The sequence below is a fragment of the Drosophila melanogaster genome, chromosome 2L (assembly GCF_000001215.4).
Source record: "Drosophila melanogaster chromosome 2L".
NCBI lineage: Eukaryota > Metazoa > Arthropoda > Insecta > Diptera > Drosophilidae > Drosophila > Drosophila melanogaster.
In genome coordinates, this window is record NT_033779.5 from 12,423,480 (window position 1) to 12,448,248 (window position 24,769).

The 24,769-nt window shown below is 44.2% G+C and overlaps 8 protein-coding genes and 2 non-coding genes across 21 annotated transcripts; 3 read left to right on the forward strand and 7 right to left on the reverse strand.

Moving 5' to 3' along the window:
* The first annotated feature begins 1,424 nt into the window (after nt 1-1,424).
* Fam92 lies at nt 1,425-2,961 on the forward strand. Its single transcript, NM_135720.2, has 5 exons — nt 1,425-1,598; nt 1,650-1,809; nt 1,864-2,004; nt 2,060-2,530; nt 2,582-2,961. Exons 1-5 carry the CDS (start codon nt 1,459-1,461, stop codon nt 2,855-2,857), a joined length of 1,188 nt encoding a protein of 395 aa, NP_609564.1. The 5' UTR covers nt 1,425-1,458; the 3' UTR covers nt 2,858-2,961.
* A 190-nt stretch (nt 2,962-3,151) lies between these two features.
* On the reverse strand, nt 3,152-4,230 carry CG5446 (uncharacterized protein). 3 transcript variants are annotated; one of them, NM_001273485.1, is made up of 2 exons: nt 3,990-4,230; nt 3,152-3,908 (listed from the first exon to the last, which is right to left on the reverse strand). In NM_001273485.1, the coding sequence occupies exons 1-2, from the start codon at nt 4,086-4,088 to the stop codon at nt 3,747-3,749; spliced, it is 261 nt and encodes an 86-aa protein (NP_001260414.1). In that variant the 5' UTR covers nt 4,089-4,230; the 3' UTR covers nt 3,152-3,746. The 3 variants fall into 3 exon arrangements, with proteins under 3 accessions (NP_001260414.1, NP_001260413.1, NP_609565.1); NM_001273484.1 differs by having other exon boundaries at nt 3,421-3,890; NM_135721.3 differs by having other exon boundaries at nt 3,421-3,908.
* A 318-nt stretch (nt 4,231-4,548) lies between these two features.
* On the forward strand, nt 4,549-6,542 carry Trm1 (tRNA methyltransferase 1). The gene is made up of 4 exons (NM_135722.4): nt 4,549-4,604; nt 4,664-5,118; nt 5,182-6,261; nt 6,319-6,542. Exons 1-4 carry the CDS (start codon nt 4,578-4,580, stop codon nt 6,491-6,493), a joined length of 1,737 nt encoding a protein of 578 aa, NP_609566.1. The 5' UTR covers nt 4,549-4,577; the 3' UTR covers nt 6,494-6,542.
* Nucleotides 6,348-7,413, reverse strand: CG5435 (uncharacterized protein). Of its 2 annotated transcripts, none has more exons than NM_001298944.1 (3): nt 7,268-7,413; nt 6,799-7,214; nt 6,348-6,714 (listed from the first exon to the last, which is right to left on the reverse strand). In NM_001298944.1, exons 1-3 carry the CDS (start codon nt 7,306-7,308, stop codon nt 6,593-6,595), a joined length of 579 nt encoding a protein of 192 aa, NP_001285873.1. In that variant the 5' UTR covers nt 7,309-7,413; the 3' UTR covers nt 6,348-6,592. The 2 variants fall into 2 exon arrangements, with proteins under 2 accessions (NP_001285873.1, NP_609567.2); NM_135723.4 differs by having other exon boundaries at nt 7,268-7,387.
* Nucleotides 7,414-7,595: 182 nt separating this feature from the next.
* SC35 (SR family splicing factor SC35) lies at nt 7,596-11,186 on the reverse strand. 4 transcript variants are annotated; one of them, NM_001201865.2, is made up of 5 exons: nt 10,356-10,559; nt 10,100-10,230; nt 8,830-9,244; nt 8,643-8,725; nt 7,596-8,203 (listed from the first exon to the last, which is right to left on the reverse strand). In NM_001201865.2, exons 1-3 carry the CDS (start codon nt 10,431-10,433, stop codon nt 8,866-8,868), a joined length of 588 nt encoding a protein of 195 aa, NP_001188794.1. In that variant the 5' UTR covers nt 10,434-10,559; the 3' UTR covers nt 7,596-8,203; nt 8,643-8,725; nt 8,830-8,865. The 4 variants fall into 4 exon arrangements, with proteins under 4 accessions (NP_001188794.1, NP_001246005.1, NP_995689.1 ...); NM_001259076.2 differs by having other exon boundaries at nt 7,596-8,725; NM_205967.2 differs by lacking the exons at nt 7,596-8,203; nt 10,356-10,559 and adding an exon at nt 11,080-11,186 and having other exon boundaries at nt 8,399-8,725.
* On the reverse strand, nt 9,319-9,471 carry snoRNA:SC35-a. The gene has a single exon (NR_047943.1). It is a non-coding gene; the product is annotated as a snoRNA:SC35-a (small nucleolar RNA).
* snoRNA:SC35-b lies at nt 9,546-9,701 on the reverse strand. The gene has a single exon (NR_047944.1). It is a non-coding gene; the product is annotated as a snoRNA:SC35-b (small nucleolar RNA).
* eRF3 (eukaryotic translation release factor 3) lies at nt 10,973-17,800 on the forward strand. Of its 4 annotated transcripts, none has more exons than NM_001273486.1 (7): nt 10,973-11,944; nt 14,334-14,519; nt 14,593-15,362; nt 15,423-15,509; nt 15,575-15,751; nt 15,817-15,985; nt 16,042-17,800. In NM_001273486.1, exons 1-7 carry the CDS (start codon nt 11,518-11,520, stop codon nt 16,083-16,085), a joined length of 1,860 nt encoding a protein of 619 aa, NP_001260415.1. In that variant the 5' UTR covers nt 10,973-11,517; the 3' UTR covers nt 16,086-17,800. The 4 variants fall into 4 exon arrangements, with proteins under 4 accessions (NP_001260415.1, NP_477259.1, NP_001285874.1 ...); NM_057911.4 differs by having other exon boundaries at nt 16,042-17,123; NM_001298945.1 differs by having other exon boundaries at nt 11,413-11,944; nt 16,042-17,123.
* Nucleotides 17,801-17,921: 121 nt separating this feature from the next.
* Nucleotides 17,922-22,445, reverse strand: Oatp33Ea (Organic anion transporting polypeptide 33Ea). 2 transcript variants are annotated; one of them, NM_001273488.1, is made up of 7 exons: nt 22,201-22,445; nt 20,690-21,063; nt 20,335-20,576; nt 19,532-20,275; nt 19,277-19,470; nt 18,530-19,209; nt 17,922-18,467 (listed from the first exon to the last, which is right to left on the reverse strand). In NM_001273488.1, the coding sequence occupies exons 2-7, from the start codon at nt 20,907-20,909 to the stop codon at nt 18,310-18,312; spliced, it is 2,238 nt and encodes a 745-aa protein (NP_001260417.1). In that variant the 5' UTR covers nt 20,910-21,063; nt 22,201-22,445; the 3' UTR covers nt 17,922-18,309. The 2 variants fall into 2 exon arrangements, with proteins under 2 accessions (NP_001260417.1, NP_609568.3); NM_135724.4 differs by having other exon boundaries at nt 17,996-18,467; nt 20,690-21,051.
* A 155-nt stretch (nt 22,446-22,600) lies between these two features.
* Nucleotides 22,601-24,653, reverse strand: CG5421 (uncharacterized protein). Of its 2 annotated transcripts, none has more exons than NM_001273489.1 (5): nt 24,537-24,653; nt 24,375-24,480; nt 24,065-24,314; nt 23,287-23,901; nt 22,601-23,135 (listed from the first exon to the last, which is right to left on the reverse strand). In NM_001273489.1, exons 1-5 carry the CDS (start codon nt 24,632-24,634, stop codon nt 22,924-22,926), a joined length of 1,281 nt encoding a protein of 426 aa, NP_001260418.1. In that variant the 5' UTR covers nt 24,635-24,653; the 3' UTR covers nt 22,601-22,923. The 2 variants fall into 2 exon arrangements, with proteins under 2 accessions (NP_001260418.1, NP_609569.1); NM_135725.3 differs by having other exon boundaries at nt 22,745-23,135.
* Nucleotides 24,654-24,769: the final 116 nt, after the last annotated feature.

Below are 24,769 nucleotides of genomic sequence, written 5' to 3' on the forward strand. Positions count from 1 at the left end.
TGGCACTCAAAAAAAAACAAAGAATTGAGAAGAGAGACCGGGAAAGGGAGGAATGCGCAGAGAAGAATACGAGAGCGAAGAAGGGTCTTCCGAGTGCTCCAAATGTGCATTCAACAATGTTTTAATTAAAAAAAAAAAAGAAAAATAACTAAAGAACTTTCAATTTTATATTTTTACAACAGATCCACTACCAAAGATGCCCCATCCTGTTTACCCAAAAAGTAGCAGAAATTTTACAAAAAGAATATTCATTGACACGTCAGTGGGAGCAAAAATGAATGTCGCCAGCGGAACGCGAATGTCCTCCAGTGCAGTCCCTTGACCAAAACCGTTGGAGTTCGAGGTGTATGTATAAAAATCAGAAATTCAAAGCGGATGGCCGACAGCGCCGAGAAAGAGGCGGGGATATAGTTAGCGACAAGGAACGCGCGCCAAGCTACGTTCTTGGATTGACAATGAAGTCCACCTGCCCCCTTTTACCTGAACTTGCCTCTTGGGAGCCGTGTTGCTTTATGGTTTTCGACCAGATTGAAATCGCGATCGGCGCAGCTACAGCTGTTAAAATCTCCTGCAGGCTGCTCTTCATGCTCTACAACTTGTAATTCTTGTCGTGGTCCCACGAACCGGATTCTGTTTTAACTACACTTTCGTTGGTTTTATTCGAACTGCTATTTTCGTTTTACTAAATACAGGTTTGATTGCACTATGCCTTTAAGTGGCAGAGGAGCATTTAAAATAAATTACCATTTTCGGTTAATCGTTGACACAACATTCTTGCGGTCGAGTCAATAAATTCCCCAAAAAACAAGATTTGGTTGTCAAGGCTTCGAAGTGAGAAGAATTTGAGTCAGCTTAGTCCTACATATATTTAAGTGAGTAAAGCTTGGCTTTTAGGACCAACGATATTTTAAAATATCAGATTGACTTGTTTTTAAATAAACTATTTACAATGCTATGATCTTCAGGTAAATATCGTAGTATATTTTCTATTTTTTTATATATACTAATTATATATATTTTTCTTTATCATTTGCAGTCTCTTAATTAGTCATAAATCTTTCGAATTTAAATTTAGACACCGGATGACAGACAGAAACACTCACAGATTATAACGAAACGTGCTCTTGACCTTGACACTGTTGGAAAAAAATGAAGTACCCATATTCAGATATTTATTTTAGGATTGAATATTTTTAGAATGTTTTAAATTTCCTTGATAAACTTTATTCTTGCGCCATCTATGTACTTGCAGAAGACGCTGATACTAGCGCCACCTGGCAGCAGTAGGTTCTTAACATTTCTGTTAATTTTACAGAGCTGGAAATATGCTGGCTGTTCGAACGAGAGTTGCCAGATGAATTTAGACGTTGCCTTGGTAACGGTTTTCACTTGATTTTATTGTCGAAATAAAATAAATAAAGAAGGAAAACAAATATAAGGGACTAAAATAAAATAATAATGTTTCGTCGTGGAAAACTATCCTTTCTAAACACCAAAGATGACCGTGTTAAAATAATAAACGAGCGCATAAACATAACAGAAAGGCATCTAATGGAGATGTGCTCTTCGTTTGCTTTGGTAACGCGGAAAATGGCCAAGTGAGTTTGGTAAATAAATAAATCTGAATGAATAATCATAAGACCTTGCAGATATCGGGACTCCTTTGATGAGTTGGCCAAGAGTGTGAAGAGCTACGCCGACGACGAGGAAATCAACGAGAGTCTCTGTCAGGGACTGAAGAGCTTCACCAACGCGGTTACCATAATGGGTGATTACATGGACATCAATGTACACCGATTGGAACACAAGGTGAATTATCCTTTTTTAAATCTGCATCTTATATCATATTATTGACTTATGTAGATTGTCAACGAGTTGGCGCAATTCGAGCAGCTTTGCAAGTCCACAAGGGACAATCTTCGACTGGCTGTCATAGCGCGGGATAAGGAGGTACTACGTCAGCGCCAGATGCTTGAGCTCAAGTCAAAGTTTTCTGCGAACAATGTGGGTATTAAAACGAACAATTTACTTCTTATATAATTCCCAAAACTTACCGTAGAGTGCCGCCGATTCGGAGCTGTTTAAGGCCAAAATGGAGGTGCAGCGCACAAACAAGGAGATAGACGACATTATTGGCAACTTCGAGCAGCGGAAGTTGCGCGACTTAAAGCAGATAATCAGCGATTTTATACTGATCGCCATGAAACAGCACACCAAGGCATTGGAGATACTCAGCGCAAGCTACTATGATATTGGAACCATTGATGAGCGCGACGATTTCATTGAGTTTCAGAAACTCATGAAGACCAAAGAAGAGCTGGCTTCCAGGAAAACTGCACTCAAAAAGGGACTGCGCTCCCAGTCGATGGATAGCTTGGAGCACGAGCACCTGGTCAGTCCGCTCAAGAGGCGCCCGAAGTTGTCCAGGAGCAATAGGAATCTGACGGGAGCCGGAATCAATCATGGAAGTAAAACAGAACCCGAAGATGAAACCGACGAGCAGGATGAAGAGGAAGATGATGAAGATGAGGTATGATTTGGCATGATTATGGAATGATAGAATAACTCCATTCCTCCCAAGGAAACCGAGCAAAGTGGCGAAGAGGACGAGGAATCTGGAACGGCAACGGATGACGAGAGGGAACCCACGCAGCCGGGCAACCAGGTTCCTCCGCGGGAGAATGTTTTTGGGGCCAAGATCCGATCTGCCAGCAAGGATATAGCCACGCCATCGACCAGTGCCAGTGCCACTTCTGCTCCTTCGAAGCCCAGCAGACAAACGGTCAAACATCCATTCAAGGCGGTGGCCTCCACCCATGTAAGGCTGCAGAAGCAGTTCCACGTGCCCCAGCACTAGCACTCAAATTATGACCAGTAGTAGAGTTCCTAGAGCTCACATCAGTATTGCAGGCACATTCTGGAATCGTAGCAAGAGCTTAAATAAAATTGAATTAGGAACATACTTCTAAGGGTTTATCTTAATTGGTTTTTGTAACCCCGCAGTCTCAGAGCTTCCTTTCATAATTTAATCAGAATGTATTACCACTCTCTATCTCATTGCCTTAAAAAACATGATATGTAGAAGCAACACAAATTGCAATTAATATTCGAAAATCATTCTGGTCCACAAATCAATGTTGATTTTCCTTTTAAAAGTAGGGATTGTTATATAGCACTCCTTGCCATTCAGCGCTGATTTCCATACACTTTTTATTAATGGACACGGGTCACGATTTGCATTATTTGTCCCAGATAAACAATACTAAATATATGCATATCATAACTAATCAAGCGGAAATGACGCGCTTCTCTTCCCCTTTTCGCAATAAACTTTCAGGTGAGGAAACACAAATCGGGAACTGGTCGCCTGGTAACCGTTGTTAAATCGAAGTCCTGAACACCCAAATAGCAGGGAATTTACAATTCTTGAATTTTTAATTTATAAATAGAAACTAAACGGCAATAATTCAAAATTATTGGCCATTGCTCACAAAAGAATTACTTTACTTAAATTATGATGTGCCCCGACCGGGCGAAACTTAAAACTAAGCAATAAATGGATGAGCAAATGTGTTCTTTTCTTCATTTCTTGGGGAGCAGCTGGGTGCGGAGGAGATTAAATGAATGTGAGAACCTGGAATTGTAAACTTGATACGGGTGACTGGGTGCCAGGTGTTCGATGTATGTATCTAATGGTATTGGGATGCACTTTCCGAATGGGCGTGGCCGTGCCAGCGCTACGGATCTCATTTCTCCGGTCCCTGACCCTCGATCCCGGCCTGGTTCATCAGATCCGCAATGCTCTTCTCCAGATCGTCGATGCGGTTGCCCATGTCATCGATGCGCGTTATTATCTGGTCCGACATCGTCTGGAACTTGTCCTGAACGTTCTGCAACAGATTTTGTACCTGATAACAGGAGGCAGGTTTACTGGGTGCTCATTTGGTGTCTCTATTTACTGGGTGGTTCCCGGTTCGGGCATTACTCACGTATATGGTCAGCTCCTGCATGTTTTTGGGGTCCGCATTGCTGTTCAGGGAGTAGTTCTGGTCCAGATCGCTGTCCATCTCGTTGCGCAGATCGGTCATTCTGTGGCTTCTTTGTGGCACTGTATAAAAGTACAAAAATGCTATCACTTCTAGCTCTTTTGCTTCTGTTTGCGGCTGCGGCTGTTTCACTTCTGCAAATTAATTTCTTTATCAAGCATAGGGGCGGACTTTGGTTCGATAGTCCTTTCGATAATCCTGGTGGTGGCAAAGTAGCTAGCTTCAAGTTTTATTTTCCAGTCATATTTAATGTCAATTTATTATTTTAATTTATTTTAATCTTTAAATAATTCAAATAAATATTAAGAACCATTTTTATTCAACATCATTTTATGGGATGTATTATTACAGAGAATATACCCAAATTGTAAATTTTGAAACTAAATTAAACTTAAATATAATTCTGTAATGTTTATTTCGTATTTCATATAAAAAACAACAAATTTGTGTATATTTTTAGTTTTAAAGCTTAATAGCTAGTAGCTTACGTTTTTCAACACTGCCCCACGTGTATTCTTTTAACTCATCCAAATGGAAGTGGACGAGGAAAAGCCGCAGGTTCTTAAAGAAAAACACATTATAAATAAACCACATTAAGCTAAGCATTACGATTGCAGATTATTGCTGAAAATCCCAACGAAAACGTGATACGCGAACGTAATGCGGAGATCGTTTCCGGCGGCAATGTGTTCTACAATCCTGTCCAGGAATTCAATCGAGATCTGAGCATTGCTGCTCTGAATGTTTATCGACAGAGATTGACCAAGGAGCGGAGCGAAAAGGCGCTCAAAAAGCAGCGGAAGAAGGTCAAGGAACAGGAGGATGAGAAGACCACTCCCGTTCCCGAGGATCCACCTGTTTATGAGGCCGGTACTCGATATGAGGATGGACTTCGGATCCTGGAGGCACTGGCAGCCACCGGTTTGCGTAGCATCCGTTACGCGCAGGAAATCGCCGGTGTACGCCAGATCGTGGCCAACGATCTTTCCCGCCAGGCAGTGGCCTCGATCAACACAAACATCCGGCACAACAAGGTGGAGGAGCTGATCGAGCCCAGTCACTCCGATGCAATGTAGGTTTATAATTAAGCTATTGGCACACGGTATAAAATGGGGCATTCCAATACATCGTACAGGACCCTCATGTATCTTTCGACGCAACCCGAGAAGCGTTTTGATGCAGTTGACTTGGATCCGTACGGATGTCCCAATCGCTTTTTGGATGGCGCTATGCAGTGCCTGGTGGACGGCGGCCTGCTGCTGGTGACAGCCACCGACATGGCCGTGCTGGCCGGAAATGCTCCGGAAGCTTGCTATGTAAAATACGGATCGGTTCCGCTGCGGATGAAGTGCTGTCACGAGATGGCATTGCGCATTTTGCTGCACTGCATCGAGAGCCACGCGAACAGGTACGGCAAGTACATCGAACCACTACTGAGCATATCAGCGGACTTTTACATCCGGATATTTGTGCGTGTGTACGTCGGCCAGGCCCAATGCAAGCTGTCGATGAGCAAGCAGTCTTGGATATACCAATGCACCGGATGTGAGACCTTCACGCTGCAGCCCTTGGGCATAACCAAGCCAAATCCCACGGCTGGTAATCCCCAGCAGCTGAAGTTCGGAATTCCCACTGGTCCGGCGGTCAACTCGCAGTGCGAACATTGCGGTCACAGGCATCATCTGGGTGGACCCATCTGGTCGGCACCGATTCATAACCCCGAATTTGTGCAGGATCTTTTAACGGCGGTCCAGGAGACCACCTTGCAATCGCTGGGAACCCAGAGACGAATCGTTGGAGTTCTTTCCATGGTCCAAGAGGAGCTGCAGGATGTTCCCCTTTACTACACGCCGGACAAACTGTGCTGTGTGCTCAAGCTAGAAATCGTGCCCATGCTAAAGTTCCGGTCTGCTATTCTCCACGCTGGCTATCGAGTCTCATACTCGCATGCCTCGAAGAATTCGTTGAAAACCAATGCTCCACCAGCGGTGCTATGGGACATTCTGCGCAGCTGGAGCAAGCGACATCCGGTAAATCCCGAAAGGATGATTCCTGGATCTCCACTGGCGGCCATACTTTCGAAAGAATGCACTGCTGTCTACGAGTTCGATGAACTCCATCCGGAGGCGAACCCGAAGAGTCGCAAATCGGCATTATCGCGCTTCCAAGAGAATCCGACTCCACATTGGGGACCTGGAACCAGAGCCACTATTATGTAAGCTAAGTAATCGAGCCACCCACTTTCGCATACTAAATTCCCATCCAATTTCAGGATTGGTGACAACAAACTACCCAAGAGCTATCGTAACCAGAACAAGAAACAGCGTCACAAAGCGTCGGAGCAACAGGCGGAGGATGACCAACAGGACACTCCACAAGCAGTGGATGAGTATGATGGAGATGTGGAGCACCTGCCCAAGCAGCCCAAGCTGGAGGCGACTGCGTGACGACTGCTTCTGTGTCCCAAATTTATTTCCAATAATGTTTGTAAAACCCAAAACGCAAAATGGTATTCTTTCTGGGAAAGCAAACACAGATTTGTGGAACTAATAGCGGAAGAAGTTGCCGTCGGAGGTCTGGCGCGAGAATCCATTGTTCACCAGCTGGTTGTGGACACCGCTGCAAATGAGCTTTACGCTGTGCGGATGAATCTTTTCTTTACAACCGCCTGCAACAATATGATTAGATTCGAAGTGGGTGTTACTTAAAATGCGTCGAGAACTTTAGGTTTGTACCAATTTTGTGATCTTACCTATGCGAAGTGGATGACCCAATACGTCCTCCTGCTTGCGCCGAATGAAGCGCGTGTTGCGCAACACCCGAAATGATTTGAGTTGGGAACCAATTTCCTTGGCCGCCCCAGGAGCTGACCAGCTACTTATGGCGCGGCACGTCTCCCTCTGCATCACGTAGTCCACCTTGTCCGGAAATGCTTCGCGGGTGTGATCGTAGCGCGACTGCAGCGAAAAGTCCAGCGTATCCTTCGGGATGTTCGGATTGGCACGGTACCGCTTGCTCGAGCGCACCGAGTTCATCGTTTGATGATAGAAGAGCCGCTGATACGGCTCCAGATGGCCATGCCAGGTGCCCGGTTTCAGATGGGCCTCCGGCAGCGGGGGCTCTGGAAAAGAGCACACATAGGTGCCCTCCGTATGCAGTTCCGGCTGCCTGAGAGCACACAATAGTCATCTTGAGCCAAGTCGGGCATAACTAAAGCTTACCATGATACATTCTTGATCTGCACAGTATCGTACTGAATCATCTTTGCAGGAGAAACCAATATAATTTAGATGAAAGTGTAAAAGGGTTTCTGAATCGTATTCAGAAGGACTTGGGTATATGTGATTTTGCCTTCGGTTTCCCGGCAACTGCTTTGTCAATATACCCCCCGACTACCATGTTTCTCGGGAGTCAATAGAAACCGAAACATAATGGATGGATGTTCTGGGCATCCGAAGATACTAGATCTTTCTTTACAATATTCCAAGATACATATATGTTTTAAAACCCCATTTCAACCAATTAATAACATATGTAGATGGTTAAGTTATAATCAAGTAAAACTTTATTGAAGCGTTTAATTAGGCTGCAAATTCAAAGGGTTAGCTCTCTCACTTACCGAATGTACCAGATCGTTAGGGAATCCCACATTTCGGTCGAGTCAGTATGCAATCCAGACTCTAGCATCCATCGCATCGTCGATGTGGCCTCTGCTGCAAATGATGACTTTTCGCCTAAACTCAAAAGGGACGCCCACCAAGATACAGGAAAACACCAACAACGCCAACCAGCAACAAATCGCGAGTTGAGACGAGACGAGACGAGGCGAGAGAAGAAGTGACGGGAAACGGGAAACTATGAGTGAATCTGGAGCAGCTTTGGCAGCGCCAGCGTCTAACAGGAAACAGGAAGCTGCTACGGCTACGGCAACTGCAACTGCAGCATCAGCGGCACCAGCAACAGCATCATGCGACAGCAGCAGCATCAGCATCAGCATCTGCAGCAGCAGCAGCAGTAGCAACAATCAGGAGCCACGCGGTGTCCGCCTACGTGAGGAAGGAGTTGTAGCTTAGATGATGCGCTGCTGCTGATCCTTAATCGCGAGCGATTTAACCACAATCTTATCTGAACCGCAACAACTGCCACACACCATTCGCCTGCATATATATAATAAACGTGTGGGAGAAGCTTGTTAATAAGTTTGTCGTTAAAAGGTACAAAGAACGGAAACGAGCAACACAAACGCAATCGAATCGAATCGCAACGAAACAAACAGAATCCTAGAGTATTCCTATCACTCATCCACCTCTCATTCTCCTCCTGTCCTGTCTGTCATTTGATATTTAGGTATTGAATTGAAGCCGTGTTAATTTGAGTTTATTTTGTTCTGTTTCTGATTACGTTCAAGGATTTCTACTACGCTCTAGTATATGAAAGCCTATGTGCAAGAACCGACATCGAGGGATCGCCCAGGTTGCGGGGATCTCACTCGGAACATAATCATGCCTGATCTCTACTTATTTACTCTGCCGAAACTTAAAATAGTTCGCTATAAATAGTTGTGTTAAGTGTAAGATTGTATAATGGTTTCTATACCTGCTGTTCGGGTACAGCATGACACAGATGGAGCCATAGATCCGGAACAGGATACAGCATTGGCCCTAGTCAGCGAGTCATATCTGAAAGCAAAGAACAACTAGTTTTAAAATAATCCCTATTTAACGTAAGGTATGTTTAACCTTATATAAAGCTTTTTCTGAAGCGTTACACGATATGAACTCACCTCGCACTCCCACTAAATGGAACGTGACGTCGATATCTAGGAGCGACTGCGACTACGAGACGCGGCTGGGGCCAGTCCTCCAGATCCGCTTCCGATTCCATTGCGGCTGTCGCCGCGTACTGGACTGCGTGAAAATTTGGATCGGCGTTCCGGCGAGTGGCTACCAGGCGAGCGGGAACGGGAGTATGATCGGCGACGCGGACTGCGCGAACGACGGCGCATTGGGGAGCGAGAACGTGACCGACGACGCCCGCCGGAACCACCGCCTCCTCCTCCGCCACGACGACCACTGGAGCTGCGAGTGGGCGAAGAGGGGCGTCCGTAGCGGGCCATCTGTACGCGGAGCTCCCTGCCGTCTAGCATGCGACCATCCATGGCCTCCAGTGCGTCCTCGGCATCACGTTTGTCATAGAAGCTAAAAAATTAAGGACATGATCAACTAGATTCGTGTGTACTTTGCACATACGTTTATTTATATTTAAGTCTATATTTAATTGTAGGGCTTACGGTAAGTTGGCTAGCAGGGGTTTGGTAGGCAACTGTTGCAAGTGTACACATTCAATCTAGCATCCTTTTGCTAAAGAAGATGTACAGACTGAAAGCTGTTACACATTCAAAAGGGGCAAATAATGCAGGTAGATACAACAAATAAATAGAATAAGTGACCTTGTATCAACTTAATGTATCATTGAAGCCATATGTTATGAAACTATAACTTTAGAACTTATTATTTAGATGTAGTATTCTCTGTACGTTGGCTAGTAAATGTTGAGTAGGCAACGGTTGCAAGTGAACACATTTGTTCTGGCACCATTTTGCTACTGAAAGTGTACAGATTAGCAACTGATACACAATCGATGATAGCAAATAATGCAAATAGTTCTAATGAAATGAGAGGAATATTTGAGTTTAGACAAGGGGCGTACTTATTATAGCAGCTATATTCAAATGATATTTAAATGATTACTCTGAGACTTTTGTAATTTGCTTGCATACCCTGATTAATTCAGGGAATACATAACATTTTTCCTCAATGTGCTAGTTTTCAATGAAACATTATAAAGTAGATAGTGAAAGCGGATATGACGAGTGATTGTATAGCATGATTTTCGCAGTATACTTTCGGGAAATACATATATTTTACTCCTAGTATGTATGGATACATTTTAGGTCCCATGATAATTAAAATCCACCGCCGGCAAGTGAAAGTAACAAAACAAAAAAGACCTAAGACTTTCACAATTTTCCCGGAAGAGAAGTGAATGCTTACCGAACAAATGCGAATCCGCGGCTCTCACGTGTGTAGCGATCCCTGGGTATGTAGATGTCCCCCACCTCGCCGCACCGCTCGAAGACCCGACGCAGATCCTCCGGCGTGGTGCGATATGTGAGATTGTCGACCTGTAGGCATAATTACACGCGGATTAATTTACATGCTTTTGGAGAGGTTACCTAACCACACAACGTTGCCAGCCGGCCGCCATTTTGTGGGCGATTTAGTCGCATTTTACTTAGCAGATACTTGCCTTAAGCGAGACCATTCCATCGATCCGTGGAGGTGGACGCGCTGCGCCCAATCCCCCGGCACCACCACCGTTGCTCATTGTCTATTTGGATATTTGTTTTACCGCTAAAATGCTAATGCGAATGCTGAAAACGAGCCAAACTCCAGACGATTTTTTCACTACTGTTAAAATGGCGTCTGGCACGACGTTAGAGCTGGAACAACATCGATTGTAATTCGATACCATTGATGATGAGCTTAGAAATGTATTGAAACCCCAAGGCTCACTACACACTTATCAATATTTACAAAACTCGCATTACACTTCTATTATACAAAATAACTAAATTAATAATTATAAAAACTCACTGAAAGTGAATAAAAAATTATTAATGTCTAGTCACACATAAAACAAATACAGTTTGTATTTATATATGTACATGTGGACTACGTTATATTTAGCCTTAAAAAATTATATTAATCAGAACAAAGTACAAAAGCAATATAATTATTTATGTTGAATAATTTTAAAAGTATTAAAAATCTTACTAAAAAAATTTAAAAATATCTTAATACTTTGCCCCAAATCAATTATAGGCCACTGTGACAGCCAGCACATATCGATGCACCGATAACACCGCATACAAGTGGCAACCCTGACTTGATGCGTGGCTTAAAACGTGTAAAATAATAGAAGATTGCTAGTTCCGAGCACTGCATTTAGTGTTCAGGTAGTCGAATCATACCTGCAGATCACCAGGTGGTCACCACTGCCCCAAACAGGCGATAGTCGATCAAATTAAAGGGAATTCGAGTTCAACCCGAGTTGGCCAGGCTAGCAAAGCACAAACAACAAACACAACACCGAGTCACAACAAAAGTGTAGACCACATTGAGCCGAAAGTCTGGCCTAAACCCCCCACAAGCCACCCCCCCGGCCAACAACCATCAAGGCGTGCGTGTGTTGGTGGCATTGCTTTTGCCATTCCCAATTTCCATTACCATAGGCAATCCCAAGAATTCCGAACGACCGCGTGTGTTCTGTGTGAGTGCGGGAGCAGCAAGAAGAAGCAGCTGAAGCAGTTTGTAGAAGGAGGGCGAAAGTGTGTCGTCGCGTGAAAAAAGCGAGAGAGAGATTTTCATCGGAGGAAACCACTGCGGAGGATTACGGACGCACTGCAACGATGGCCGCCCAGGAAAACACGGAGATCAGCACAAAGTTCTCAACGCTGAACGTGAACGCGGTAGAATTTGTGCCCAGTTTCAGTTACAACAGCGTTGTGAATGTAGCTGAGGAGGCGGCGGCAGTAGTGGTTGCAGCGGCTGCGGCCGAGGAGACGGCGGATCCGGGTCCCGCCTCCGGTTCAGCCACGCCAGCCACCACACCCGATTCCGTCGGCAGCGGGGGATCCACAGCGGGAGCAGCTCCACCGCCTCCAACTGCACAGGGGGCGGGGGCAGCAGCACCCTCAGCACAGCCGCCCACATCATCCTCCAATTCCGCATCGCCAGCGCCGGGTTCGCCAGCCACCACGCCTTCAGCAGGAGCAGCGGCGGCGGATCCAACGCCCATCGATGGTCTCAACCCCTCGGACAAAATCGCAAACAATGGTAAATAGAGCTTGCTAGCTACCTAAATACCCCCTGCCAAATACACATGCCCCACGTCCATTGAACTCGCTTCTTCTGTGACGTCAACAAAGAAGCGTGTTATTGTTGCTACCTGCTGGTCGCAAGACCGTTGGCAGAGACACAACAATGGGGAATGGGATAGGGAAAACCCCAAAGATAGGTTGCATTCACCAGGTTCCGTTTAGGTTATTATCGCTGGCCCTAGTACATAACCTCAATCTGCGTCAGCACTGCCGACGTCGGCGTCGCATGTGTTGCTTGACTTCTATTCGAATTGCGGGCATTATTGTGCCGCTAAACAAATGGCTAATCGCTTTCGGCCTGCGCGCAAAAACAGTTCGTCCGGCCAGGGCCCTTTCTTTGGCCGCTTTTCTCGTCGTCGTGTCGCCAGCAGTGGCTCAGCGCAGAGATGCCCAGGAATCACGACCAGAATCACTACAGAGGTGTCACCAAATGGTGAAATAACCGCAAATCAGGTCTAGTTGTTTTCTAGAAACCAGCTAATGGTTGGGAATTAATCATGCACTTTGACATTTTTGCTTTAAACAAATGTAGGTACATACATTTAAAAATACTTGTTGAATCTATATGTACATGAACATCAAACAATCCACGCCTCGCTGTGATCTTGGGATTTGGGATTTGTGAAAACTTTCGTCCGAATAGTATTCTTATATTCTTAATCGTCGTTCAGTATTTTGAGTTTCAAGAATTGGGATATTTAAGAGTTAAGCCATGAAAATTTTACACGAATATGCTAATATAAATATTCTAGCCTTGTGTATTTTTCAATTCTATAAACTTGTTCATAATTTTAATATTCTGAAAATTTCATAGTTAGAAAACACTTTCTTGTTTAGCTTTGTTGATTTCTCGATGTAACGACTTATCACTGTCACTTGTTAAACTGTTAACAATCACGGCGCATCTCTGGTGGCCACTCACCTACTTGCCATTCGCCGGGCGACGTTGACAAGCAGCTGTTTGTGCTGCCATTTTACTGCCGCTTCGCTTTGTGGTGTCGTTTATTTGGCCATTGCCTTGTCCCCTTCTTCCGCACCCACACTCGCAAATGCTTGCCCCCCAATTCTTGTGTTTTGGACACGTTTACTCTTTTGTCAGCCATTCATTGGAGCCTACGCTGCGCCCAGCTTCGACTGGCGGTGTGGACTGGAATGGAATGGGCATGGGAATGGGAATGGCTCACTCGTCGTTATCGCAGCGACTCCAATGTGGCGACTTTTGTAGTTGCTTGGCCCGAATGGAAGCGCTTAGTGCAGCTCGCCGGCGGTTGAAACCGCTTCGAACTTGATTACATGGCGTTTGGCTGTGCGGCGCGCTTGCCAAAGCGCCGAAAAAAAATAGCATTTGCTGTTGGCTCTTACACTTTGGCGCGATCGAAGCTCGTTTCTCCGGCTATATCTACATCCGCTCCTAGTTCCGAAATCCGATTAGAATTGAGTTGTATGCATCGGAATCATGAGTAAGGGCGCCGGATCTCGCTACATTTACTCGTTTTCGCAGTGGAGAAAAAGTTAGTAATCGTGGAGTTGGGATACCATTCGTTACAGCCCATCTCCAGACGGTCAAATGATCCTCCGACATTTACGTCAAAGGTTCGGGAACTACTATTAACCAAGCACGTTGACACCAGCACAGAACAGCACTCCACCAATCCAATCCCGCACATGACTCATCCGCCCGGGTGGCTAGAGTCAGCGATTAGCAATTAGCATGTGGCCGCCAGGTCAAACACGGCGAGTGCATGAGTGGTAGTACGAAGTATATAATTGGTGAAGTGATAGCTCAACTTCCCTGAGTTTAAATCATCTGAAGTGCTATAAGTTTCTAACAAACCGACCTAAATTAAAAAGAAACTATTTACACAGTTGTTTCATGTGCAAAAATAAAAGGCATGACATTTGCATTTTTATTTTTGTGCATAAAAAGAGACATGTTTGCATTTACTAAATGTCGCTCAAAATACAAAGGTTTCGATATTGTGAAATAGAGAAAGTTAAAGTGAATTTTACTCCCATCACTAAAGTTTCTTTAAACTATTACGATGATGTGGACAATTCCAAAAATAAAAAAAATTCATTGCTTTATTCGGTTTTTAACTGGATTGATCTGGACAAACCGACACTATTTTGAACAATTTTTAAAATTACTAGTTTTCCCAAGATTGTCTAATGTAAATAAATTATATATTTGCGCGATAACAATTTTAGTAATCGATAGAAAATAAACAACAAACAATTATATATTCCTCAACAAGCCATATTATTTTCACCACCAAGCACAGTAGAATCGCCTTGTAAATGTCTCGACTAATGACCTTTTATTTGGTTTTTTTTTATTTGCTTAGAAACCGATCCTGCTGACAGCTGGGATGTGGACGATGCAGTGATCACGCCCGAGGATGAGGAGGTGGAAGATGCTGAGTTCACGGAGGGCGAGGCCACGCCGAAGGTGTCCAAGAAGAAGGTGGTTAAGGTGGAGGAAAATAGGAGCAAGCGTGAGCACGTGAATGTTGTGTTCATTGGCCATGTTGGTGAGTTATCATTACTTATAAACATATGTCCCACCAAAAGCCATTATTAACATTCGCACTTTGCTTTGGGTAGATGCTGGCAAATCAACAATTGGCGGACAGATCATGTCGCTCACGGGCATGGTGGACAAGCGAACACTGGAGAAGTACGAGCGGGAGGCACGTGAGAAGTCGCGTGAGAGTTGGTACTTGTCCTGGGCGCTGGACACCAACCAGGAGGAACGCGACAAGGGCAAGACCGTCGAGGTGGGACGAGCCTTCTTCGAAACGGACCGAAAGCATTTCACTATCCTCGACGCACCCGGTCACAAGAGCTTCGTGCCTAACATGATCGGTGGCGCGGCGCAGGCCGATCTCGCAGTGCTGGTCATCTCGGCGCGAAAGGGTGAATTCGAGACGGGCTTCGATCGCGGCGGCCAGACCCGAGAACATGCCATGTTGGCCAAGACCGCCGGCGTTAAGCATCTGGTCGTGCTGGTCAACAAAATGGATGACCCAACGGTCAATTGGGATCAGACGCGCTACAACGAATGCAAAGACAAGATACTACCATACCTCAAGAAGCTGGGCTTCAACCCGGCCAAGGACCTTACCTTTATGCCTTGCTCGGGCCTCAGCGGATACGGGCTGAAAGACCAAATCCCGGAGACGCTCTGCCCCTGGTACCGGGGACCCGCCTTCATTCCGTTCATTGACGAGCTGCCCTCGCTCAACCGCAAGTCGGACGGGCCTTTCATCATGCCAATTGTGGACAAGTACAAGGATATGGGCACCGTGGTGATGGGCAAGGTTGAGTCCGGAACAGCGCGCAAGGGTCAAAACCTGTTAGTGATGCCAAATAGGGTAAGTTTATACACTTTGCAATCAGCTGAATATTTGAAACTAAGCTTGTTTTTCACATAGACGCAAGTGGCGGTGGATCAGTTGTTCTCGGACGACTTTGAAGTCACTTCTGTTGGTCCCGGCGAGAACGTCAAGATTAAGCTGAAAGTGAGTACATGATTCTTTTGTTATACCCTTGGATTATTTTAATTGATTCTTAAACTTTTTTTTAGGGTATTGAGGAGGAGGATGTCTCGCCCGGTTTTGTTCTCTGCGATGCAGCCAATCCCATCAAGACGGGAAAAATCTTTGATGCTCAGGTCGTAATTTTAGAACACAAATCAATTATCTGTGCGGGTTACTCGGCTGTCATGCACATACACTGTGCAGCCGAAGAAGTCACAGTTAAGGTAAGTTTTAGGTCTATAATTCCCATACATTAGCCAGATACTGAATATGTATTATTTTTCAATAGGCCCTCATCTGTTTGGTCGACAAAAAGTCTGGTGACAAATCAAAAACACGTCCACGGTTCGTTAAGCAGGATCAGGTTGCAATTATGCGAATCGAGTGCTCCGGAATGATTTGCCTTGAACAATTTAAGCTATTCCCTCAAATGGGCCGTTTTACGCTCAGAGATGAAAGTAAGTCGATTGGTGACTCGGGAGATCCCCGTCTAATTATCATTTCTATCTTTCAGACAAAACCATTGCCATTGGCAAGGTGCTGAAGGTGGTCGAATAAATTGAGCCTAGCTAAATTCGAGCGCCCGCCTTTCATTGCGATTTTTGAGATAGCATTGCAAGCCCGACGAGAGAACACAGCCACAGCCACAACAACAGCAACGCCACGCCACGCTTTCTTCACATTTGACAAATCAACAAAAACAGTACTCAGCATCGCTCGAGCTCTCACTCACATTACTTTCAACCAGCAATAGCAATCGATTATAGAATCCAGATCGATTCAAAACGGAACGGAACGGCAATGTAGGCAGGCGAAAAGTTAATTTACAACAAGGACGAGTTCGGAGATAGAAACAGAAATGCATTATATACGAATTATAAACTATATTATGTAAAACTAAGCAGCAAAATCGGAGGCAGCGAATGCGAAACAAGATGAACTATTTATATATGTATACAAAACAAACAACTCACACGTATATATGCAAAGAGAGAGAAAGAGTTGAAGAAGAGGAGTTGCATTGATAACGATTTTGTTTGTTGAGCCCATCTCGCAAGGATATTGAGCACTTGTCGCAGTCGTCGTTTTCTTTTGGTTTACTATTTTGTATAAACTGTAAGCATTAAATAGCCTACACGTACATGCCTAAATCGCGCGCAATACGTGAATTTCTTTAAAATACTAAAACTAAAGCTGCAAGCTACCCAATTTTTGTATTTGTAAGCGAAAGTACGATCCCGAGAATCCTTTCCCCATCCATCTTCCTGTATGCGCCTTTAAATTGCAAATTTGTTAAATACCCTGCAAAATGCATTAAGATATTTCTGCTCTTCTTTTTAAATGATATAATCTATATGCTTTAATTTAAGTTTAAGCTTAAAGAACATGGAGTAAAGTCTGTAAAAGCAGAACGGAGAAAATTCAAATTTACGGAAACACCTAATTGTTAATCATTTAAAACCATTTGATTTTGCTACTTAAAACACATTTGATTTTGTATAATTTAGTTAATTGAAGAATTCGTGCGAGTTGAACACGAAATCCCATATATGAAAAAATAAAATGCCTTTTGCTACCGAGCAGAAACAAAAACACAAACTAGTAAAGCTTTTTATTTAAGTTTACCCCTTTATTGTTTATATACGCTATTCACTCATTCAAATTCCGGACCAAGGCGGTTTCAAAATATTCACATAGCCATTTTTTAAAATCTGTCTTCCCCTCTGCCATTGTCGAAAATTCAGTTTTTGTTAAATTGAATGTTGTTGCCGTAACAGACGCAAGTAAATAAAATAATATCAATTAAGCACGTTGAGCAGTCCCCTGAAGTCTAAGTTAATTTAATTAACTGATTAATACTTACATTGCGGACCTAGTAAATGAAGGACTTAAGCCAGCTTTTAACGCTTCTCGCAGCCTCCTACGAATCGAACGCGAATGATAATTAATTAATTAATTATTATTGTAATAATACTGAGTGCGATATAATTGTTGACAACGCGGAAATTCATTCAAAATGTTTCACACAGACACCCAACACTGACACTCAAGCAACAAATCACTCGCGAAATCGGAACGGAAGTCGAAAACTACGCCACTGAGGAATAAGAGCGATCGTAATAATAGAAATTATATAGACAAACGGGAATGAATATTTATACAAAAATCGAAATTAAAGTGTATTATTATTATACATATACGTATGGAATGAAAAACAAACGATCTGCATAAATTTGAACATTTTTTATCAATAAAAGTGAAAAGAAAATTTCAAAAAAAAAAAAAAAATGAAACCTAAGAAATTATATTCTGGTTTTATGGATTGCAATCGAATATTTTGGCAAAATTAATATATATAAAATATAAATATTTATGATTTAGACTCCTCATAATATTTTAATAAACATACATTTTTATTTGAAACATTTTTTTTTATACATACGTACACATAAATTCTTTTCATTTTTGTTGTTAAACTAAGCATGGTATATTTAATTGATCTTAGCACAAAGTAAAAGTAATTAACAATTGTACACTGAAAGAAGACATTTGACAGCGCGAGTTCAATAGCTAAATTCCTATCGAAAAGCGGAAGATTTGTACATATGGCGTTGGAGTACAGGCTTTGCCCAATCTTTCTCTATTTTGATTTCAAAAACTAACTCTAGGAATGTGCTTTGAATTATTGTTATGAAATACTCGGAACTGGCGTGTTTCATATGAATCTACTCCTTATAATTGAGTATCACGGATGGGTTGCACTTTCTTTTTTTTGTTGATTTTACTCCTGTTCGGATTTCTTGGCCAGGAGCGGAGTAATGGGCTGGTCTTTTCTGTTGGCACGCTCCTCCTCCTTGGCCTCCTTGTCGCCATAAATGTCCAGGTTGCGTCCGTAGTACCAAACGAGGTAATCGAAGAGGAGTCCCATAAAGGTGAGCACTGGAAGTTAGCAAGAAGGTAGAGAATATGTTATCTTATTACATATTTTGAATCAAACTTACGGCAGGATAAAAAGTTGAGGGAGTAACGGAAACGGGTCTGGTCGTACAACTGACAGTTGCCATTGCCATTGCAGGTCTTTGTCCACACCAGGCACGTGGAGTCGATGAGGCGGCCGAATATGATGGGTCCCGGTATGAGGGCCAGAAGGCTAATCATCATCAGCGCCAGCCCCTGGGCGAAGGACTTGTCCTCGTGGGCCACGGCTCGATAGTTGACCAATACGTTGCCCACGCGACCGGATGAACCGAACCAACTAACGATCATCGAGGTAATGGAAAAGGCCCAGAAACTCCAGTTGCAGTTTTTGGTACAAATGCCCGGTCGGATCACTGAATCGGAAGTGGATCTCCTGGTCCTGGACAGCAGCTGATCATCGAAGTCACCGTTGTCGTCCAGCAATGGCACTCCGCTCAGATACTCATCAAAGTACGTGGTGGTATCGAGTTCGGGTTCCGGAGTGGGTTGCAATAGATTCAGCAGACGCTGTGCCGCACTCTTTGGCGCTGGATCATTAACCACACAACTGCAGTCCTCGTACAACTTGGATGTGGCATTGTATCCACGGCAACCCGCATGACAGGCCGAGAAGAAGGTGGTGTCCGTTGGTTCGTGGCAGACGGGTGTGTAACTGATGCCCTCGCAGGAGCAGTTCATGTTGCAGTTGCTCGTCAGGTTAAGCCTGTAGTTTTAAAAAGATTAAGATCATAAATCATATTCAAGAATTTGCTAGTTCCACTGATACTTACTGTCCCGCTTGCGTCATGGAAAAGGTATTCGGGCAGTAGAGAAAAGCGTATGAGATCTGTCCCAAGATGGAGATCCCACCAACGATCACGTTCCACATGAGCACCTTGCTGACGCTGGGTTTCTTTTTGGAAAGCACCATACCCGAGCCAATCAGACCCACGACCATGCCCATGATGGATATGGGTCCAACGATCTTAAACAAATATTTGTAATAATAATCACAATTATGCAATTGAAATCAAGTGGTCATTTACAATCGTGGCGCTTTGCGCATCCTTGTGGAACTGCACCTCCATGTACTTGGTGAGAAAGGTCATGAAGCCGGAAGCACCCAGGATATAAAAGACCGCCGAGAGGATGTTGAAGATCAGCAGCTTGTTGCGCAGCAGTCTCATAAGGGCACGTGGAAAGTCCTTTAGCTTGGGCAGATCTGCATTGGCACCGGCCGCTGCTCCAATGGTATCCAGAGCGGCGTTGGAGGAAAAGCGGCTGCTCAGTGAGAGGTTCTCCTCCCGCTTAAGCTCCTCCTTCGTCTGACGGAGTGCCAACGGCAAATGGGAGTTTGTCCTTGATGCGTTTACTTTGGGCAATTGCTTGGGAAACAGTCCGATAAGACCGGAGAAGAGGCACATGAGGGTGCCCAGGATCACCCAGCCGAGCCACCAGGCACCTAGCCAGCGGGGGTCCTTGCTGTCGATCAACGGCGTCTTGGTTGGATCGATGAAGGTGTTAAGCGATATGAAACCGAAAAAGAATCCCACGACTGGTCCAATCATCCTGAGTGCCATGGCCACCGCCAGCATGAGCGGAGTGTTCGTCTTCTTGGTGTTGTCGTCGAGGTAGGTCTGTCCCAGGGAGTAGTACAAGGTGTTGCCCACGCCCAGAACGAACTGCGAGAGAAAGATGAGCACAAGTGGCACATAGGAGAACAGATCGTCACAGTCATCCTCGGTTTTGTCCACTCCACAGAGTCGCTCGGTCTTCACTGAGCTGATATTCTAAATATAAATAGGATATTAAATTGTGATCGTACTTGATGATGGCGCAGATAACCCACTTGAAAGGAGTGATCCGAGCCAGTAGTCCCATTCAATAGACTATCCTGGTACTCCTTGGTGAACTGCAGCACCTCGTGACCAGCTCCGTAGATGAAATGAGGCAGGACGAGTATGTAGCAGGACAGGCCGCAGAAGACAATGCCCCAGGCAATCCAACGGGGACGATTCCGCTGACCACCGATGTAGGAGAGGATAAGCGAGAGCATGATCTGCGAGATTTCATTGCCGCTTAGAATTATGCCTATAAAAATTACAAGATTCAATGTAATCAAAATAAAATATGGGGTTACAATAAGATCACTTCTATTAAGACTGTTTGTTGCCATATATTATCTTATAAATTTCCAATATTACCTGTCGTTTGGCTGGGAATCTTGAAGCGCTTTTCCAGCGTGGTTAGAGTGACGATGAAGTACATGTAGGACATCGCCTGAATGGTGCCGAGCAGCCCGTAGACGCCCATGAACATCTTGGTGGTGGCGTACTTCTGCAGCCAGGGCGGATGCCAGTTGGCCATGCCGCACAAGTAGTGTCCGGGCGGGCGGTTTGGGTCCCGACGCTTCACTTCCGCCATCTTCGATACCGTACCGCCACCGACTGCGGGATGCTACTGTCTAGTCTGTGGGAATCAGCACACCATCGATTGTGGGCGATAAGATTGCGGACACGGCTCTTCCTGATAGCCAGTGGAGTGATTGGTGATGATAGCAAACAATCTGCAAGGGACACTGGACTCTTGTAAATCAGAATGCATTAGGGCCACCTGGAAAAGGGTTCCTATGCGGAGATTCAATTTCATCACGCTACGGGCCAATTACAAATAACTCCGGTAATCATGACTCTCCGGATCGAGAAACCATCAAATATCGTTTAGGGCATATAAAAGAAGTTGATAGGGTAATTCGCGGTACTGATTAAGTGTCGATAATGGCGTCTACTCAAGATCACATTGGGTCTAGGCCGAGGCGATTAGATAAACCGGAGTTCCTTTGCCAAATATACCAAATATACGATATCTATATGGTCGGGGGTAGCTTTTATAAACAGCTATATTTACCGCATAACGATGACCACCATCTCTTCTTATTGGCCAAATCACAATAATCACTAAATTTTTATAAAGATTAAGATGGCCAAGGCGAAAAGGACCTGCAAACTATGTACTTCCAATTATCGCTACTTGTCAATCAATCATAATTACGAAAAAATGTTCGTTTTTACAGGTAGCTGAAATCAGTTTAATGAACTCAGACCGATGGGCTACAACCAACTGATGTTAGAATTGTAGTATGTTCCGTAATGTAATTCGTTGCTTATCATCACACCGAATTAAAAGGGTATCTTATTGTGACTCAGTCTATTTCATGGCTATTTTATTTGTTTTCAGCACCAAATGTGTCTGGTGCATAGGGCTTATCAAAAATTTTGATTTGAAAACTGACGTGATTGATTACTTGAATAAACAAAAGGTTATGGGCATTCAAGTTGTAACGTCCCACTGGTCATGATTTTTCATAGCTTATGAAAACTATTCTTGTGGGCCCAAGAATGGACATAAATCTTAATTAATTGCATCGCCAGGTGTAATATGAACCATTCAAAAAACCTTCTTCTTGATTAAATTCTAAAGATATTTACTATTTGTAGATCTCTGAACTTGTTTTAAGCCAAACTGAGAAGTACTCATAAACCTCCTTTAGATACGACTTGAGTCCCTTGTAAATGAATTGTAAATGGACCCTGAAATCCATCGAGTGCATCCGTAGAGCTGAGGTTCCTTCCGCATGGTGAGCTACCCCAATGTCGAACTACTAGTGCCGCCCCCGAAAGCGCCAATCAAGCGATTACCAGGCAGGTGTACGTACGTTTCCAGACGCGAGTGAAGTGCTGCTAACTATATGGTGCGCATATTATCAATTGCCAAATAGTGGTGGTCACACTCGTACACCGTACAATCTAATCGGCACTTATGCGATTAATTAAATTGCCGCTCGAGTTCCTTTTTCGCAGGAACCGCTCCCGTTGCAGCGGCCAGTTGAGTGGACGAAGATAGTGTTGGCCGATCCGATCCGATCCGATCCGTTCTGAAGCGAGGCGCGAGTTAAACTGAGAAATGGAACTTAAAAATCCCAGGGACTGTGCCCCGTGTCCGCTCGATGCCAATCGAAGCCCGATAAAGCTTTATCAGGCCATAAAAAGGCGGAGTGGGACAATCGCCTCTCTCGCCGCCGGCCCACGTGCAAAAGAAATTTTTGGACATGTATTAGAGAGTATCTCAGAATATATATGTACATATATATACCTGCACGGCATATCGTAGCTCTTTGTTTTCTTCGTGCAGAGTAGCGGCTCAGTGGAGAGTTCAGGCGATATCAGGCGGTATGGACAATACAAAACAGACAATAGAGAAACGCGACAATGACATTATTATTACGATCTCTAACCCCCTGGGCTCGTCGCTAGCCGCTGCCCACCATGCGATTAGAATTGTAAGCAAGTGAATTAGCAGAATGTGTAGGCTACTACTGTGCCGCATGTGCATCAAAGAGCGTGGCCGAGGGTAGCCACCACAGTTTCTAGTTGTGCGCCTAAGTGTCCGTCTTGATGTGCAGGTCAGGATCGTTGGCGTTTTGCATCAATTGATTCTGACCAATCGAGAGTAGAATGGCCAGGCCCATCCACAGTATCGCAGCAATGATCAGCACCACGAAGATGGTCTGCGCCATGGTCGGTGTCATGAGTATGGAACAGTTCCAGCAGGGCTTCACCTCGTATTGCAAGTCCAAGCCATTGTCCTTGTCTGCAAGAAAATTCAAATAATCTACAATGGCTTTTTTTTCGAGATAAATGGGAAGCAATATAAAGCTGCAAAGGTCGCCAAAACGTATGCAACGAAAAGGAAACAGCAGATGTCTTATTATGTACTAAAATAAGTATACCTTGCTACATACCTTGCCACAGGATATCCAGATGAAAGTCAAAGAAACTTAGACGCGACGCCTCCGAGGAGTAGACAGTGATGTCCGTGCAGCAAAGACTGAACTCAAAGCCGTAGAAGTAGAGATCGCGTGGATAGTGGGTGTTGTTCATGAAGATCATGCGCGTAAGGTACCAATTGCCCTGCGATGGTATTAGCTCCACGATTAGCGGACCTAGTTCTGTATTCAGCACCATCACAATGCCGCCAAAGATGTCATGGCTATTGAGCAGGCCCACCTGCAGTGGCTCTCTTCCCTGGGCGAGCATCACCTCCGTTCGATTGAAGGGGGATAGCACGGAGCGCTGCTCCTTGGTGGCCAGTAGTATGCTGCGAAAGGTTAGAACGATCATTTCGTTACGCAGCACGGTCATGTTATCAGCCTGGCTTTGGCTGATCTGATGCGGCTGTAATTCCACCTCGGTATCAGAGTTGCTCGGCTGTCCATCGATTTTATTCTTAATGGACATGTGTTGGGTCTTCTGGGATTTGCGACGCTGGAGGGCTTTGTCCTCCTCCGTGTAAGCGGTGTACACATGCACCACCGGGCAGTCGCTGAACTGATAGGTTGCCACCGCCATAGCAGCATCTGAAATAATCAATTTTATTTTATAAATACAGCGGTCAAGTTGTAAAATTTTTAATAGCTCACAAGGTCTTAATAAATTGCTGAAATCAGTATATACATATATAATAAATTGAATGATGCTATATAGAATATATGTTATTTCATAATTAAATATTTAACCTACCGTGAGCAAGCAAATTGCGATCGTTAAAGCTGAATGCGTGAATCTCCCCTTTTTGGCATGGCAACTCCATTTCCGCCTCCAAGCTGCCCATTTCTGAGATCTTCGGAATGTGCCAGATAATATCTCCTGTCTTTTCAGCCACCCGCTCCACAGCATTTAGAGGCTCCTCCACCTGGCTGTAGTAGTTCATCGGCTGGATCTTGGTGAGATAGGGAAAGCACAAGTCACAGTTTATATCCTTCGCCGCAAGCTTTAATAAAAGGATATTTAATCTATAAGAATGCTCTCAAATAAGTGAGTTGTAATCTACCTCCGAGGCCAAGTAAATAACTATCATATTATTCTTCTGCAGATTTCGTATGATCTTTCGAAACTGCGCCGTTGTTACAGGTTGAAAAATACTGGTGGCTTTAGGGCTGTAAGAAAGCGCCTTTATGGCAAATAACTTATATTTTTGATTGTTTAAACTTACGTATCGACGCCCCAGACCAAAACCGGTGGTGAACTAGTCACTGGGGCTGAGCCGAAGGCGATAGGAACTATCAACAAAAGACTTGCGATGAAATACATCTTGAATTCCCAGTAGCTTTGATTACTTATATTTGAAGCAAAGATCTGGCTTGCTTATGTTGTAAATTGCTTAATACACTTTTAAAGGTTCAATAAATAAACAAGAAATGCCTTATACTTTTTGGCATACTTTAT

Excerpts from the sequence above, each read along its gene's own strand:
- CG5435 (NM_001298944.1), bottom strand. The coding sequence starts at position 7,308 with ATGATTCAGTACGATACTGTGCAGATCAAGAATGTATCATG. Across the intron at positions 7,215-7,267 it reads CAGATCAAGAATGTATCATG|GCAGCCGGAACTGCATACGG; the intron begins GTAAGCTTTAGT and ends GTGTGCTCTCAG. Across the intron at positions 6,715-6,798 it reads GGGTCATCCACTTCGCATAG|GCGGTTGTAAAGAAAAGATT; the intron begins GTAAGATCACAA and ends ATATTGTTGCAG.
- Fam92 (NM_135720.2), top strand. The coding sequence starts at position 1,459 with ATGTTTCGTCGTGGAAAACTATCCTTTCTAAACACCAAAGATGACCGT. Across the intron at positions 1,599-1,649 it reads GTAACGCGGAAAATGGCCAA|ATATCGGGACTCCTTTGATG; the intron begins GTGAGTTTGGTA and ends AAGACCTTGCAG. Across the intron at positions 2,531-2,581 it reads AGGAAGATGATGAAGATGAG|GAAACCGAGCAAAGTGGCGA; the intron begins GTATGATTTGGC and ends ATTCCTCCCAAG.
- Trm1 (NM_135722.4), top strand. The coding sequence starts at position 4,578 with ATGGAAGTGGACGAGGAAAAGCCGCAG. Across the intron at positions 4,605-4,663 it reads TGGACGAGGAAAAGCCGCAG|ATTATTGCTGAAAATCCCAA; the intron begins GTTCTTAAAGAA and ends TTACGATTGCAG. Across the intron at positions 6,262-6,318 it reads GGAACCAGAGCCACTATTAT|GATTGGTGACAACAAACTAC; the intron begins GTAAGCTAAGTA and ends ATCCAATTTCAG.
- SC35 (NM_001201865.2), bottom strand. The coding sequence starts at position 10,433 with ATGAGCAACGGTGGTGGTGCCGGGGGATTGGGCGCAGCGCGTCCACCT. Across the intron at positions 10,231-10,355 it reads ATGGAATGGTCTCGCTTAAG|GTCGACAATCTCACATATCG; the intron begins GCAAGTATCTGC and ends TTATGCCTACAG. Across the intron at positions 9,245-10,099 it reads CGCGGATTCGCATTTGTTCG|CTTCTATGACAAACGTGATG; the intron begins GTAAGCATTCAC and ends TTAATTTTTTAG.
- Oatp33Ea (NM_001273488.1), bottom strand. The coding sequence starts at position 20,909 with ATGGCGGAAGTGAAGCGTCGGGACCCAAACCGCCCGCCCGGACACTAC. Across the intron at positions 19,210-19,276 it reads TCCATGACGCAAGCGGGACA|GCTTAACCTGACGAGCAACT; the intron begins GTAAGTATCAGT and ends TTAAAACTACAG. Across the intron at positions 18,468-18,529 it reads CCTCAACTTTTTATCCTGCC|TGCTCACCTTTATGGGACTC; the intron begins GTAAGTTTGATT and ends GCTAACTTCCAG.
- CG5421 (NM_001273489.1), bottom strand. The coding sequence starts at position 24,634 with ATGTATTTCATCGCAAGTCTTTTGTTGATAGTTCCTATCGCCTTCGGC. Across the intron at positions 24,481-24,536 it reads TTGGTCTGGGGCGTCGATAC|CCCTAAAGCCACCAGTATTT; the intron begins GTAAGTTTAAAC and ends GCTTTCTTACAG. Across the intron at positions 23,136-23,286 it reads TCTGGATATCCTGTGGCAAG|ACAAGGACAATGGCTTGGAC; the intron begins GTATGTAGCAAG and ends ATTTTCTTGCAG.
- CG5446 (NM_001273485.1), bottom strand. The coding sequence starts at position 4,088 with ATGACCGATCTGCGCAACGAGATGGACAGCGATCTGGACCAGAACTAC. Across the intron at positions 3,909-3,989 it reads TGCAGGAGCTGACCATATAC|GTACAAAATCTGTTGCAGAA; the intron begins GTGAGTAATGCC and ends TCCTGTTATCAG.
- eRF3 (NM_001273486.1), top strand. The coding sequence starts at position 11,518 with ATGGCCGCCCAGGAAAACACGGAGATCAGCACAAAGTTCTCAACGCTG. Across the intron at positions 14,520-14,592 it reads TGTGTTCATTGGCCATGTTG|ATGCTGGCAAATCAACAATT; the intron begins GTGAGTTATCAT and ends TGCTTTGGGTAG. Across the intron at positions 15,986-16,041 it reads TTTTACGCTCAGAGATGAAA|ACAAAACCATTGCCATTGGC; the intron begins GTAAGTCGATTG and ends TCTATCTTTCAG.